Source organism: Phalaenopsis equestris, unplaced genomic scaffold, assembly GCF_001263595.1.
Source record: "Phalaenopsis equestris unplaced genomic scaffold, ASM126359v1 Scaffold001303, whole genome shotgun sequence".
NCBI lineage: Eukaryota > Viridiplantae > Streptophyta > Magnoliopsida > Asparagales > Orchidaceae > Phalaenopsis > Phalaenopsis equestris.
In genome coordinates, this window is record NW_018165742.1 from 283,541 (window position 1) to 298,882 (window position 15,342).

The 15,342-nt window shown below is 35.3% G+C and overlaps 1 protein-coding gene across 1 annotated transcript; it reads right to left on the minus strand.

Moving 5' to 3' along the window:
* Positions 1-1,200: 1,200 nt before the first annotated feature.
* On the minus strand, positions 1,201-14,993 carry LOC110033823. Its single transcript, XM_020737939.1, has 2 exons — positions 14,360-14,993; positions 1,201-1,610 (listed from the first exon to the last, which is right to left on the minus strand). Exons 1-2 carry the CDS (start codon positions 14,876-14,878, stop codon positions 1,524-1,526), a joined length of 606 nt encoding a protein of 201 aa, XP_020593598.1. The 5' UTR covers positions 14,879-14,993; the 3' UTR covers positions 1,201-1,523.
* Between the last annotated feature and the right edge of the window lie 349 nt (positions 14,994-15,342).

The window sequence follows — 15,342 nt, forward strand, 5'->3', positions numbered from 1 at the left end:
TCATTCTTAGGTCTTATGTTAAAAAAATCAGCCATATTTAGCCTCGATAAATCTCTCCAATTATTATAGTAACATAAGCATTATCACCCATGTTGGTTGTATTATTAGAAAAAAAAATTATTACGTCTGCCGCATGCAACACTCTCGTATGTAGGGGTGTAAACGAGCCGAACACGAGCGAGCCTGTACGAGCGAGCCTAGACTCGCTCGTGTTCAGCTGTTTTATATTTCGAGCTCAAAAAGTGTATTCGTGTTCTGCTTGTTTATTTAGCGAGTCGAACACGAGCCGAACAAAGAGTCGTTTTGACAACCCTAATCACGCAGTCATAAGATATTAAGGATTGAGAAAAAATTTAAAATATCATTTGAATCTAAATTAATAATTTTTATTCTATTTTCTTTATTAATACTTTTAATTGATAACTGATCTTTGTAGTCTTGCAGTCAATTAAATTTTCAAAAACTACTCATCAAAGGTATATTTATAATTGATTAGTAGTATTTCGAGCCAAAACGACGTTGTTCGTGTTCGGCTCGTTAATTTAGCGAACGAGCCGAACATGAGTTGTTCGAACAACGAACCGTTTTCACAGCCCTTATGATTAATCCAAAATCTATATTTAATATATTTGAAATAAGGTGTTGATGAGATCATTACAATTTGTATAAATTTTAATGTTTTTTTAATCAATTTTAAATTATTTTAAATTTGTTAATTTATAAACTCCTTTGGACAACCCACTGCTATCACCACTCGCTGCGAAGCAAATATCATAAATTATTCAAGTATATTAAATGTATTAAATTTATCGTGCATATTATAATGTGAATTTTAAATATTTGTTATATATATATATTAAAATCTCTCGAAGAATAATAATATAATAGTAATCTAATTATTTGAAAATTGGCATAAAAAGATATTATGTGCAATATAATAGTTCAAATTAGTATATTACGTTTATTCGAAAATAAAAATGACATTTATTTATTTAAATATGATATTTACAAAAACAAATTTAATATTTTAATTAATTTTTTATTCATTTATAAAAAAATTCTATTAGTGGTCATTGATTGCAATTTTCTGCTCATTATTGTGAACGTGTTTGGGAAGGCTGATGTCAGTGTAAAAATTGAAGTTTAGGGGTCAGATATGTAAATACATAAAAATTAAAAATTGAGTGGTATGTATCCTTTATTTCTTTCTGGTGGAACGCCCCCAGAATAATATTCAATTCTATTTATCCTATTATACCCTTTCCAAATTCAAAATATTGCTGTAGCCTCAATGAGTATAAGATGCACAATTATACAAATCATATTCCTAAGTCCAGTGGCACAAAGCGTAAATATGTACAAACAAATATGAATAATGATATTTAGCAGTACCTTTACCTTGTATTAAACCATCATGCAGGTCACGTCCAAACATCGGTCCGAATGCGGTCCTGCCGCCGTGCGATGTACATCCGGACGACGTGCAGTCGCAACACGTAATATTTGCACCAAAATGAGACCTTTCAGGTCCTCTTCAAAACTGGAACCTTGCGATGAGCTGCAAGAACTGCATTTAATTCTGCAATTTGGTGCAGTAATACTCCTATCTTCTGCAGAAAGGGAAGAAATGAGAACAATTTCAGCCAATTGAGAGAATTAAGTGAAATTAATATAAAAGAATTGGCTAGATGTTTCCATTCTAACATTTTGTTGTATTTATATAATCCTAAGAAAGCTTCTAAAGTACATACATACAAGGTTAGATAAAAAAATAAGTGACATTTACATACATACCAACCAATTGTTATGTTTGGTATGTTTAATTAAAATATGATTGTTTTTTCAAAACATTCGAAACACCCAAAAGTTGTTTGTAGTGTTTTCAAAAACATATTTATTTATTCAGAGAAATAAAAAAATAAAAACATATTAAAAATGCATTAAACAAACATGTTTTTAAAAGACAAAAACGAAAAACAAAATTGATCTCAAACAAACCCCAGGTGAATGAAAGGAATCCTTATGAAGTACTGGGTGCTAGCAAGTCCAACTTTACCCTCCAGAACCACCCAAAATGCGGGTTTAAACTCTTTGAGATCTTTCGATCTAATGGGTTTAAAGGTTATCTTGACGAAACGATCCATGTTCGCCAAAAGCAACTTAAAAATTGATGGATCCATTAGCTCTTACAATCAATACGATACGCAGAGGCTTTGGCTTGAAATACGATTGCAAACCTCTATTTGATGATTTCACCACAACTCATTTCATATGTCCTCAAACATAATAACTATACCAAAATGGGAACAACGATGAAGAGCTAGATACAATAAACCAATCACTCCTATATCATCCAATTAAAGAATGAACTCCGTCGCATTTCTGCGAATGATCAAATGATAACATGGTATCAAATGCATCCTTAATAGAACCGGATTGCTCACCTAGCTATGTTCATGGTGGACTCGACTCTCCCACCATGTTCAATGAAAACTCGGCAGCTGAATTCAAAGAAAACTACTCTTCGGAATCAAGGTAAACCCATCAACATGAATTGAAGGAAGACTGCCAAGAGCATAAAGAACTCGTCATACGCCAAGCGGATTCATTGAAACAACTGAATTCGGTAACAGTTGCCGAAAACTAGAGCTACTCAACAACTTCCATTAAAGAAACCAATGAATTTCTCCCAACTTGCTAACCGAATCGCAGTACAAGTTCCCACGCTATACGCCTTTTGTATCTTCAGAGATTAACCGATGAACCTCGTTTTATATTTTTTTCATATATACAGCCTATTCTACAGCTTTAAACTCCAATCCTCGCCTAAAAATAGGTGTTCACACAAAAAGAGCCATAATTATGCAATCTTGTGAACTCTAGCCCTGGTTTATTGTAGGTTTCTCCCAACTGTCCTACTTATACTTCTATACATTTTCTTCTCTTTTTCTCAAAGCTAAGGTGCTGGCATAATCCATAAATAAACAAATTAGAATTCTACACTCTCATCCATCAAAGCCAAAGGCGCCTACACCTTGAATGGACTATAAATCGATAACCACCACATAAAGCATTTAAAATGGCCATTCAAGCCAACCTACAACCCCTCGGCCACAACGATCTCTATTCTTTTCTATGCATAAAAAATCAATTTAGACACAATGGCATCCGAAGAACTTTAATTAATACAAACCTTACATCCTAACAGATCTAGACAACCTCCTGTCTCAAATCAGAATGGCGAAAAACCATCATCATCACTGATAATACATCAATTGTCGCAAAATGAGCCATTCTATTATAAAATAGTGGAAAAGAAATAATTTCAAAGAACTATTAAAATTCTTTGCATTCATGGAGGTGAATAATATCAACAAGGCTCCAAACTCTCCTCTCAAACTTGGCATTACACACTAACATAGTGTCCTTACACTCCTAAATAAAATGAAGTTGTTGAATGCGACGCCCATACACCCTCTCAATGCAAGTTTTCTTCGCTCCTAGGTTGATGCAATCCTCACAACTGTGTACCTCATCAATGGCTTACCCTCTAAAACAAGCAAATATAAATTCTAATATGAAATATTACATTACACAAAAAAAAAAGAAAAAACCCAATACTTTCGTCTCAAAATATTTGGCTATGAATGCATCCCATGTCTCTGTCCCTATTCGATCCCAGATCAATAAATTGCATCTTCCAAGGCCATGCCACCTCACAAAAGGGCTATAAATGCTTTGATACAAAGAAATTCTACATCTCTCCATCTCATATTTAACAACATGTCAGTCCCTCCCTTACTTCCACTATCACAAATAAGCAACACAACCGACAGAAACCTCTAATCCTGACTCTCTTATCCACCCACAGCATTCCCTTGCTTCTCAAGCAGCAAATACATCCACCCATTAACTCACAGCATCCGATCCCCACCAAATCAACTTTAAGGTAATAACCATATTAAAACACACAATTACATTTATTATAGTACAAGCACCAGCTGTCCTGCAAAACTAGCAGCTACCCACAAGAATGACTCAATCAATCTCAGCTCTTCATCTACAACCGAATCAAACAGATGTAATGATAGTTGTCACAAATCCTTTTTGTATAATGACGACACTGTATCATTGGAACAATAAAACTGGAACCTTCTTCCTATTTATCAGTTAAAGGCTTCACTAACTTCTCTGTTTCAGCTTTTAGCTTAGTTGTCATTGTAAATTTATCAAGGGCTTTGAAAGCTATTGCTAAAGTCTTGGAATTGAAACTCTCCTATGCAATAAGAGATCTCAGCTTGTGGACTTCGTTATGGAAAATAAAAGCATAAAACTGCGTCCATTAGGAGGGATTATTCCATACGTTCACCGTGCGCAGCTGCATACGGTGAACCAATCACCTTTTTAATTTTTTTAAAAAAATAAAAATAAAAAGGGGCCCACTGAGATACAAGTTTCAGTGGTTTCGGTAAAGAGGATTTTAATGCGTGCGGTGAACGTATGCAATAATTTTTCGTCCATTAGACAGGTAGATTATACTGGTGCCAAAGAGTGAGAGCAGATCAAAATAATTTGATAAAACTTTTTCCAAACATAGCCGTTACTTGAACAAAAAGACTGGAATAAAAGCAAAAACAGTGATTTTCATCATTGGCTTGCTTATTAACTTGAGTTAATAATTTGTGGCCAAAATAGTTCAATGGTGGGAGAGCAAACAAAATACAACAGAAGATTGCAAGAAGTTCATGGCGTGCATGCTTTTGCTTTTCATCTAGTAGAAGATTGATAACCGGTATGGGAATGCAGGGAGGAATCAAATTTTGATATTAAATGTTTCTTGATTCTGTGGCAACTCCATCACATGAACATAAAATTCTTAACTAAAAATCTGTAATTATTTGAGATACCAATGTGTATCAGCTATCAAATAACGCTTCCAATTCCTTTCACAATGTTCATCCATCTTCCAGAAAGATTTTTTGGTTCTCCATGATGGTCATTAGCTTTGACAAAACAAAATTTTCCATGATATAACATACATAATATCTATGAGAACATTTTTTAAATATTGAAAGAATGATCCGAACATGTATAAAAAATATAAATATCAGACTGAACGCTTCATTGAATAAAATAGCAAAAGGGAAATCTTTTCTCCTTGCACGTCCCAATTACAGATAAAATTATATTAACAAATTTGGAAATAATTATACCATCATTTCTCAATCTAGGTAAACCGATCGCTGTGGGTTTCCAGATATCTCCCATACTCACCTGAAACCTGAACTTAGAAATTCTGATAATATGAATACAATGGATAATAGTAATGATCTCAATGTCACTAATTCTAATGAAGAATAAACTTAATTGTGATCAACTATGGTGTTAACAATAGATGATGGTGGGCATGATGATAATATCTACTTTCGTGTTCAATGGTTTTACGGTTCTCACCTAATGGGAGAGAAAATACTGTAAAGAGTTTCTAAAAAATTTCAATAAATCTAATTTTTTTGTATAAGAAAATTGTCAAAAGAGTCCCAGTGTAAATTAAGTGTCAATTTAATCCCTAAATACTTTTAATATGGATTAAAATAGTCCTCAATGAGTACTATTTTAGCCGCTATTAAAACAATTCAGGGGCTTATTAAGACATTTATAAATTCTGATACTAAAATGACTTAATGTAAATAGTCAAGAGACTATTTTGGCACTTTAATTAATTTGCATTCACCCCCTCTGAGACCAAAGAATACACTTGTTCAAGAGTGCATGGAATGTCATGACCTGATCTGGAGCTTGAAATTAACCAAGACGGGTACAAGACGTCTGAGCGCTATAATTAAAATTAAATCAAGCGCTATAATTAAAATTTCATTTAATTTCAACAGATTATCATAACTTTCAATGTAAAAGAGCCACTAAAAATCATAAATTACACTACATAGAAAATCAAATCATCCAGAAACATTAATATAATCTACAAGTAAGCAATATCTCAAACAAATGCAAAACAATATATTACTACTCATAAAAAATGCAATTATTATAATCATAATACACAATATACTACTTATCATCACAAGTCTTGTAAATCATATCTCGCATTTCAGTCATAGCAATCTAATGTTTTCTTGAAACCAACCATGAATTTTCAAGAATAAATTACGCCATTTAGTGAGCAATTACAATCATTTTATGTATTAAATTAATATCCAAATGTTATGCATAAATGCCCCAAGAAAATACAATTCATTGATAAATCAAAATGTTTCATTTTTTTAATTAACTCTTCCCGTTCAATTTAAGTAGTTATACTTTTTAATCTCTTTAAGAAATCATATTAGAGTTATCTTCATACCCAAAACTATCCTCAAAATTGTATCCGTAGGTATCCTCAAAAGTTTGTACCCATAGGTACCATCAAAATTTAGCATGCAAATGTAAACAATTACCATTTTCAATTTTTTTTTCGTGTACGAGTACATCGCATCCCCTACTAGTATCATTTGGAAGTAATCTTGTATGACTTAAGAATTTACATTTAATTTCTTTTAATTGCCTCATTTTAAAGTCATTGAATAAGCATTTTCCCATTTTTATCATTTCATTTCATTTTAATGATTCTTTTGACTTACAACATGCACATAATTATAAAAAAAAATAAGTATTTAAAGCAATAATGAAGTATTCATTTAATAAAACATCAATTTAATACATTAAGAAAATAATTACTCACATGAAATTGTCTTTCTCTTTCCTTCCCTTGAATTATTCTTTTCTTATTCTTCAATTAATACTCATTTCACCTTTAATCACTCATTTACCTTTATTATATTAATATCTACTTAATAACATCTTAATTAATTAAACAAAACACTTTATAAGTAAAACATTCAAATTCTTATCTTATTCACCAAACCTTCCACTTATAATTCCTGATTTTCATTCATAAAATTTTAACGTTCATATCATAACATATTTAATTAATTTAATTAATATTATATAAAACTTAAACCCTAACTCATACTTTAAACCACTCTTTGCTTCGATTTCCCTTCTCTCACATGAGAGCTGCTCAACATTCCTTCTCTTCACCTTCGCACAAGTGGCTACACCCTACTTGTTGATCCTTAAACAAAAAATAAAAAAATAAATAAATAAAATAAAATAAAATAAAAATAATAATAATACAAGTTTATCTACTCGCACTTAAGTCGGGGAATAACCACTCCCGCTAATTATTTTTTATTTTAAAAGTTAATTGAATGTGGTTAAAAAAGAGGAGGGAGACAAAAAAGAAGGATATTTCGTTAGTTTCTCACCCACATGTCACGTTCCGCTATCCTCTAGAAATTGACAAGACAAACATGGGATTGAGATTCTAGAGAAAACCTGAATATAGAGAGCAATTCAAGAGACTAGAAGATTCCACGACATTCTAGAAAAAACTAAAAAGAAAGAGAATATTCAAAGGGATTCTAGAATGTTCCACATAATTTCAGAAATATGTTGAAAGAAACAAGCTTTAAGAGAACTCAGAGTATTCTGGAAATTTCTAGATGCATGTATGTACATAAGAGAATAGTGTACAACCATCTAGAAACTAAGAAATTCTAATGTAATTTAGAAAATTCTTTCAAGCTTGGGGAGTACTATAAATAAGAGCCCATCTCCTCTCATTTGTAACTGTCCAAGAAAGAATCCAAGGAAACCATCCAAGCTTCCAAGTTTTCAAGTGTTGTAATTCTTCTTTCTTAGTGAAGTGTTATTTTCTCCAACACTTCTCCATACTCTTCTTCTTAGAGTGTTTTGTCTTTCAAGTCCAAGTGTTGCGACGGATGGACTGATTTAGTGAGAAGGAAGAGAGCTATAGTCGAACGGGTGAGTAGAGATAAGTTAGTCTGTGATAGTTAGTATCAAAGCCTCAGTTCGAACGTATGACAAAGAGCATTAAAGAGCACGTAATGCACTCTGAAATCACTAATGTGGAATCATCTCAACAAGAGCGAGGTTGTCAGGGGCAACGAGATCCAACTACATCCAAACCACATGAGAGCTCCAAGGAGAACATGCATGACTTTGATTCGCGACTTGCTCGGGTGGAGGAGGCAGTGAATGGCATGGAGGCCCAGATAGAGTATCTTGGCCAAAAGGTTGATGGACTCGAGGAAGAGGACATCACAATCCATTCAACGATCAGATGTATGATGCTCCAACTGGAGGAATCCTTCAGATATCAAATGGCTAAAATGTGGGAGGATTTAATGGGGGAGCTCCAGGAGGTACAAAGAGCCCATAAAGTAGAGATGAGCGGCATACATGTTGGCTTTGAGGAAATGAGTAGAGACATCTCACTTTGCAAGAGGGCACTAACGACACCGACCAACCAACATATTTCAACCCCAAGAGGATTGAAGTTCCAAATCCAAAGAGTTTTGATAGAGCCCGCAACGCGAAGGAAGTAGACAACTTCTAATGGGGACTTCTGCAATATTTAGAAGCGATGAGGATTACGAGTGAAGAGGCAAAAATACAATTTGCAGCTCTTTATCTATTAGATATCGCTATGTTGTTGTGAAGAAGAAGATAAGCAGATATAGAGAAAGGTATGTGCACCATATCCACATTTGATGACTTTAAGAAGGAGCTAAAGAGACAATTCTACCTCGAGAACGTGGAGGATAAGGCTAGAGCCCGATTGCGAATGTTCAAGCAAGAGGAATCGATTCGGGAATACATTATGGAGTTCACAAGTTGGGTTCTTGAAATTCCTGACATGTCAGATAAGGATGCTCTTTTCAATTTCATGGATGAGCTCCAACAATAGTGGGCAAAGATTGAGCTTAGGAGGCGCGGAGTGCAATATCTTGTCATTGTCATCGCGGTCGTCGAAAGCCTAGTTGATTACTCAAGAAAGTCCACAAAGCCAAAGTATAAGAGCACATATGTCAAAGAGGGGGAAGAAAATGATCAACATAAGGAAGAGACCGACCATGAATCAACTTCATCCAAAGTAAAAGACAATTGGAAGCCTAAAAATAGCAAAACTAAACCACACAACAAGTGCTTCCTTTGTAATGAGCCACATTTGGCAAGGGTTTGCCTGAGAAGAAGGCTCTAAACTCTCTCCTTGCAAGTCATCAGGAGGAAAAATGTGGTGATACAACAACACAAGTAGGGGTTATACAACTGTTGAATGAGATGCAAGCTTCAGCAAAACCCCAAGCAAAGGGCTTACTCTTTGTGGAGATATTAATAGGCGAGAAGGCCACTAGAGCAATGGTAGACACGGGTGTTTCTCAAAACTTCATCTCTGACAAGGAAGCAAAGAGATTTGGTTTGCAGACGACTAAAGGAGGAGGCTCCATAAAGGTGGTCAATTCAACAAAAAGATCAATCCATGGAATAGTCAGAGTAAAGACCAGTATTAGAGTGTGATCAGATACCTTGGACTTCTTTATCAATCCCATGGATGATTTTAAAGTTGTTTTAGAAATTAACTACTTGGAATAAGTAAGAGCATTCCCAATGTCCTTCGCCAATAGCATGTGCATCATGGAAGGAAGTCAAGTTTGTCTAGTACTGATAACAAGGGCTAATAAGCAAGAAGTTAAAATGCTATCGGCTATTCAATTCAAAGAGAGCATTCCAAAAGAAAATGGGGGTTATTGGGTTGTTCTTCACTACTCCGATGAAGAAGTGAAGCCCCAAGAAAACATGTCAAGGAAACTGGTGGTGCTTCTTAAAGAGCAACCACCAAGGAGGGAGAAAAATCATCTAATTAGGCTGGAGCCAAGGACTAAGCCGTCAGCCATGAAGTCTCACTGCATGGCACCCTCCCCAATACCACCAAGGAAAAACTAAAGTTTGTCAAGAGAAAACAAAGGAAGCTGGCCAGAGTGCGAGGGGAAGCTGCAATGAGGGCATTGCGAGCTTAAGTGGGGGAGAGTGTCATGATCCGCTATCCTCTAGAAATTGGAATAGCAAGCATGGGATAGAAGATTCTATAGAAAAACAGAATGTAGAGAGCAATCGAAGAGACTCTAGAAGATTCCACGGCATTCTAGAAAAAGCTCGAAAGAAAGAGAATATTTCAAGGAATTCTAGAATCCTCCACATAATTCCATAAATATATTGAAAGAAGCAAGTTTCAAAAGAACACTAGAATATTCTGAAAAGTTCTAGAAGCATATATGTATATAAGAGAATAGTGTAGAACTATCTAGAAACTAAAAAATTCTAATATAATCTAAAAAGTTTTCTTATGCTTGAGAAGGACTATAAATTGTAACCATCAAAGAAAGGATCCAAGGAAACCAACCAACCTTTCAAGTGTTGTAATTCTTCTTTCTTAGTAAAGCGTTCATTTCTCCAATATTTCTCTCTATTCTTCTTAGAGTGTTTTGTGCTTTCAAGTCCAAGTTTTGTGAGGGATAGACTAATTTAGTGCCAAAGAAAGAGCTCTAAAGCCTCATGGGTGACTAGAGATAATTTAGTCTGTGACACACAACTCTCCTTACCTGCTTGAGTCAAAATACCTCCTTGATACAGTCGCAAAGGCAACAGCTGGACGACCAACATACAGAGCCATCTATACCCCATTCGCACAGGTAAGCCTCACTGAATCCCTCGCTTGGTTCCTCTCTACCGCGATGCTGTGAGTTTTCGCCTACCCGATTTGATCGCGAGACAGTCGCAATTATCAATAACAAGGAAGGTGAGAATGGAGTCGCAACGTATAGAGACTTCAAGACTCACTTCTGCCAGAAGTCCTCGTTTACATCTCCCTTGCCCGATCCCACTCGCGATAAAATAGTGATTAGAGCGAACAAGGAGATCAACGATGGGATCGTCGGCATGGGAAACCCTTGTCGGACTCTTTATCCCTAGTCGGAAGCCCTCACACACTTCTCTCTTCTGCCAGAAATTCTCGCCTTCACCTCTCTTGCTCGAGAGACTCACTGTCGCAAATAACATTAATTGCAAAGGTAAACATGGAATTGCAAAGTACAGGGACCCGAAACTCCCTCTTTCTCCTATATATGATGTTGAAGCCAATGCACTGCATCTTATTCTCAATCAAAATCCTTCCAAAGCAAAGGTCCAAGGTGAAAAAATTGACATGAATGTGGGGGAGAGCTCCTGGCAAGCCATGTCAATGAAAAAAGCAACAATGGAACACATAAAAATGCTTCTTAAATCTTTCTCTATTTTTTAAGTTGTCTCCCTTCCTTATGTTTGTGCCATATAGGAGCTCTCTCTCCTGACCACCACTCGTTTGAAAGCTTTCTTTATCCCAAAAATATTTATTGTTTTCCTCAAACTTCTACCTACCTCACATGCCATCCCAAGCCAAAACTTCTCTTCTCTAGGTAACCATGAAAAGAGTTGTGATATTTCTAAATAAAATATATATAATATATATAAAATATTATAAAAAATAAGAGGTGTAAAGAGAGAAGGGGAGATGGGAGAATCAAAGAATTGTATGGGAAATTGAGTTTATATCATTTTATGCAGGAAAAGGTGAAGACCCGCATACGTCTTATATACTGGTGGATTAAAAGATTTCTTTCAGCCGTCGTGTCTCACGACATTGACTAGCAAGTCTTATAGACAGCTAAGAAGGCAAGCACCCCGATGCAACTCGAGAGGCTGCCGAATTTTTGAATGTATTTGGGCTTGAAAAATTTTTAAAATTTGAACTTTATAAAATTATAAAATGACCTAAAGTTAAATTATTTGAGCTTTTAAACTTGCAAAAATAAATAAAATACATATTTGAAATTGGATTGTCAAGGCTTGCAAATAATTTTAAAGTTTGAATTCTTTAAATGACTCAAATATAAGAACTGGGTAACTAAACTTAAATTGAATATCGAAAATTGACTTAAATATACACTATCATAATTTTGGGGCTAAGCTTGCATGGGTCGAAGTTTAGGGTTTGTCCAATTGAATTGAATATGAATACATAAATTGGGGGCTAAATTCAAGCACACAATTGTCATTTATAAATAGTAAAAATGAAAATCTAATAAGCCAATCTCGCCATTGAATTCACAACACACTTGCTAGCAAACAGAAGGTGGACCCCTTTTAAAGCCTAAATTCATATATACTTGTGCAAATATTTTAAGCTCTAAATGATTTTAAAATTTATAAAAATTTAGTGGGTTCACTCTTAAGACTTATTAGAAGAGTAGCACTTGGATACTCTTTTGTTATCTATATAAGTCGATACATTTGCAAGTTTTAACGAGTTTAGTTGGAAATATGCAAGTTCTGCCATAGCTCAAATTTATGACTCAAGTGGGTCAAAAATTTATAACTGAGTGATTTAACTGAATTATATTCTCATCACTACAATCAATCACTGACTACTCAAGTTTTTCCATCTCTTTGATTAGCTGCTTTTGTTGAGTAATCAACCAATTTGAACTACATGAAGTCTTCCTACTCGGTACATTTGCAATCAAATTTACCTTTCCTGGATGGTATTGACTATCCAAATCATAATTTTTAATAAACTACAGTCATGTCATCTGCCTCGTATTTAGCTCTTTCTGAGTAAAGATGCACTTAAAACTCTAATGAGCATTAAATATCTCACATCTGACTCCATAGAGATTGTGTCTCCATATCCTAAGTACAAATACAACTGCTACAAGCTCCAATTCATTTGTGGGATGATTTCTTTCATGATTGTTCACTTGTCTTAAAGTATTGGCAATGAACCTTCTATGTTGCATAAATACACGACCCAAACCCTTTAATAAATACATCACTGAAAAATCTAAAACTCTACTGATCTTGAAAGAATAGCCAACACTGGAGCACTAATCAGGCAAGACGTCAACTTCTAAAAATCCTTTTCGCAATGATCAATCCAATCAAATTTTATCGATTTCTGTGTTAGCCGAACAAAGGCATATCTATCCAAGAAAACCCCTTTACAAACCTCTTATAATAACCAGTCAGATCTAGAAAACTCCTGACCTTAGGAATAGTAGCAAGTCTTGCCAATCTGCTATCATCTTGATCTTATTATGATTCAAGAATATGTCAACTTCAGGTATTACATTGGATGTGTGTGGATCACTACAAGGAGAAAGTTGGGGCCTTCAAAAAACTATTTAACACAAAATCTTAAGCTCATAAATGAGAAAAGTCTATAAATCAATTGGAACTATTCAAATATTTATTGTCGAACTAAAACCAAAACTCTCATATGTCTTAATTAAATCAACTCTTTGTGTGACGATTCTCGTCATCAGCCATCACTTCTTCTTAATCAAATATTTTAGATCCCATACCATAAATGCACTGGAAAGCTCGCCCTATAATGTTGCATAAAATGGGAATCAATGGCAGAGAGGGGCTAAACAAATATCTCAAGAACTGCAAACTACATTGATTAATCAAGCCCGCTGGATAGTGACAGTTAAGCCACTTATCCGTGAGTATCAATCACGGAGGGACCAATTTGGGGATGATGTACTAATATTTAAACACAAATTCAACCAAAAAAAACTTCTAATGAATTGGAAGCAGCCTCTAGTACATTAGCTCCAACATATTTTTTTAAAAACACATTGTTAAAACTCAGATGAACAAAAAACTTGACCCGTCATCCAATATGACACAACACAACACTGTAATCAATAGCCCAGTTTTAAGCTTGATGGACAACATTGTCAAAATTTTAAGATTAGCTTCGCCAAAATATAAAAATTTTCATGCTTGCGACACATGGCTTCTACTAACCTATTGCTTTGTTCACAATCCGATATATGATCCCTTCTACTAAGCTATTACTATGTGTTAACTTCCTATTAAGCCTATATCATAATCAAGAAACTACTATAATCGGGCATAACTGAGACATTGGTTGATGGCAAGATTGAGGTTACATCGTGCTTAAATAATGCTCAAATCCTGCTACCAAAGAGCCCCAATAATAAATTTCTTAAGTTTTAACTTTAAGCAGCCAAATGAGCCCTAAATTGGGCACACACACATTCAATGTCCAATTGGTAAAATAGTTTTTATTTCTTAACCAGAACATCAAAATTTCATTCCAAGGCCAAATATGGCCATATAATACTGAATCGAACAACGGAAACTTGCATACATACCACATAATTCTTGTGTATTTACGTGTCTAAAACCCAAAGTTTGATATTTACACCTATAACTCCTTGGTGTCGTAAATCTTTGCATGAAAAAGGTGCATTTCACTTTTAAAAAGATAGTAATGGTATGTAAATATGGTTGTTTGGATGTTAAATATGTAAATACATAAGAATGATGCGGTATAAATGTAAAAGCCGATATAAGAACAGAGAAACCAAACCTGGTTCTTCTCTTGAATGAGAAACAACAGAAACTCCTTCTCCCGTCGGTGGCGACGCCTCAAATAAATCAAATACCCAGCCACGCAGGCCAAAGCAGCTAATGAACAAACTCCGACTCCAACACCCTCTGCAGTTCCTCCCCATCTAAGTACCTTGGATCGGATAACCTCAAACCACGAAACAATCATTCCCTGAGCTGAGATTGAAAGTGACTTGGAAGCCGGTCCTAACTTCTCCTCCTCTCTATGTCTCTCCGGTAAAACCGGCACAATCGCAGTGCCCTTCATCTGTTGTTGAGATGAAGCTAGGGTTTGATCTGGATGAGAGTGGATGTAAAGTCCTTCGTGAAGATTGGGAGGGAAGATAGAGCAATCGTGGTAAGAGGCAGACACCATCTTCCAGCTTCTACTGTTCTCCTCTGATGCTGAAATTAGTGCTAGCGGTTCGCAGCCACCCGCCTTTAGTTTTATCTCGTTCCCAAAGCCGATGAAGGAGAAGGTCATCTCGTCGCCGTCCATCAGTGGTCGCCGGTCACTGCATCACCGGCGAGCAGCGATTACTTGTCTCCTTCAGAAGTAAGGAGCTGCGACTCCCTCCCTAGACGTTCGTCTCGAACAACGCATCAAAAGGGCTTAAAAGATGTGATTGTCATTATTAGTTATTTTAAAGTTTTAAAATATAATTTTCATTCTTAGATCATTCATAAATGTACATTAGAATGTGTCCAAATGGATCTAGAAAAATCTAAGAAAGTGGGAAACAAAATAAGTGCATGTAAGGAAGGCCTACTCGTGGAAGATCAAATGACTCATTTGACAGGATGCAACCCTCTAAATAGGGATTCAAGGCCAACAAGGAGTAAACCACCCAAACCAAAGACTAAGGTCAATCGAACCGAGAAAAGACAACGATATGTCTCTCGCTGCAACCCAACTTATGTGAAAAGTTCGGTATCACCACCAATCTAATGGATGCCCCTAAG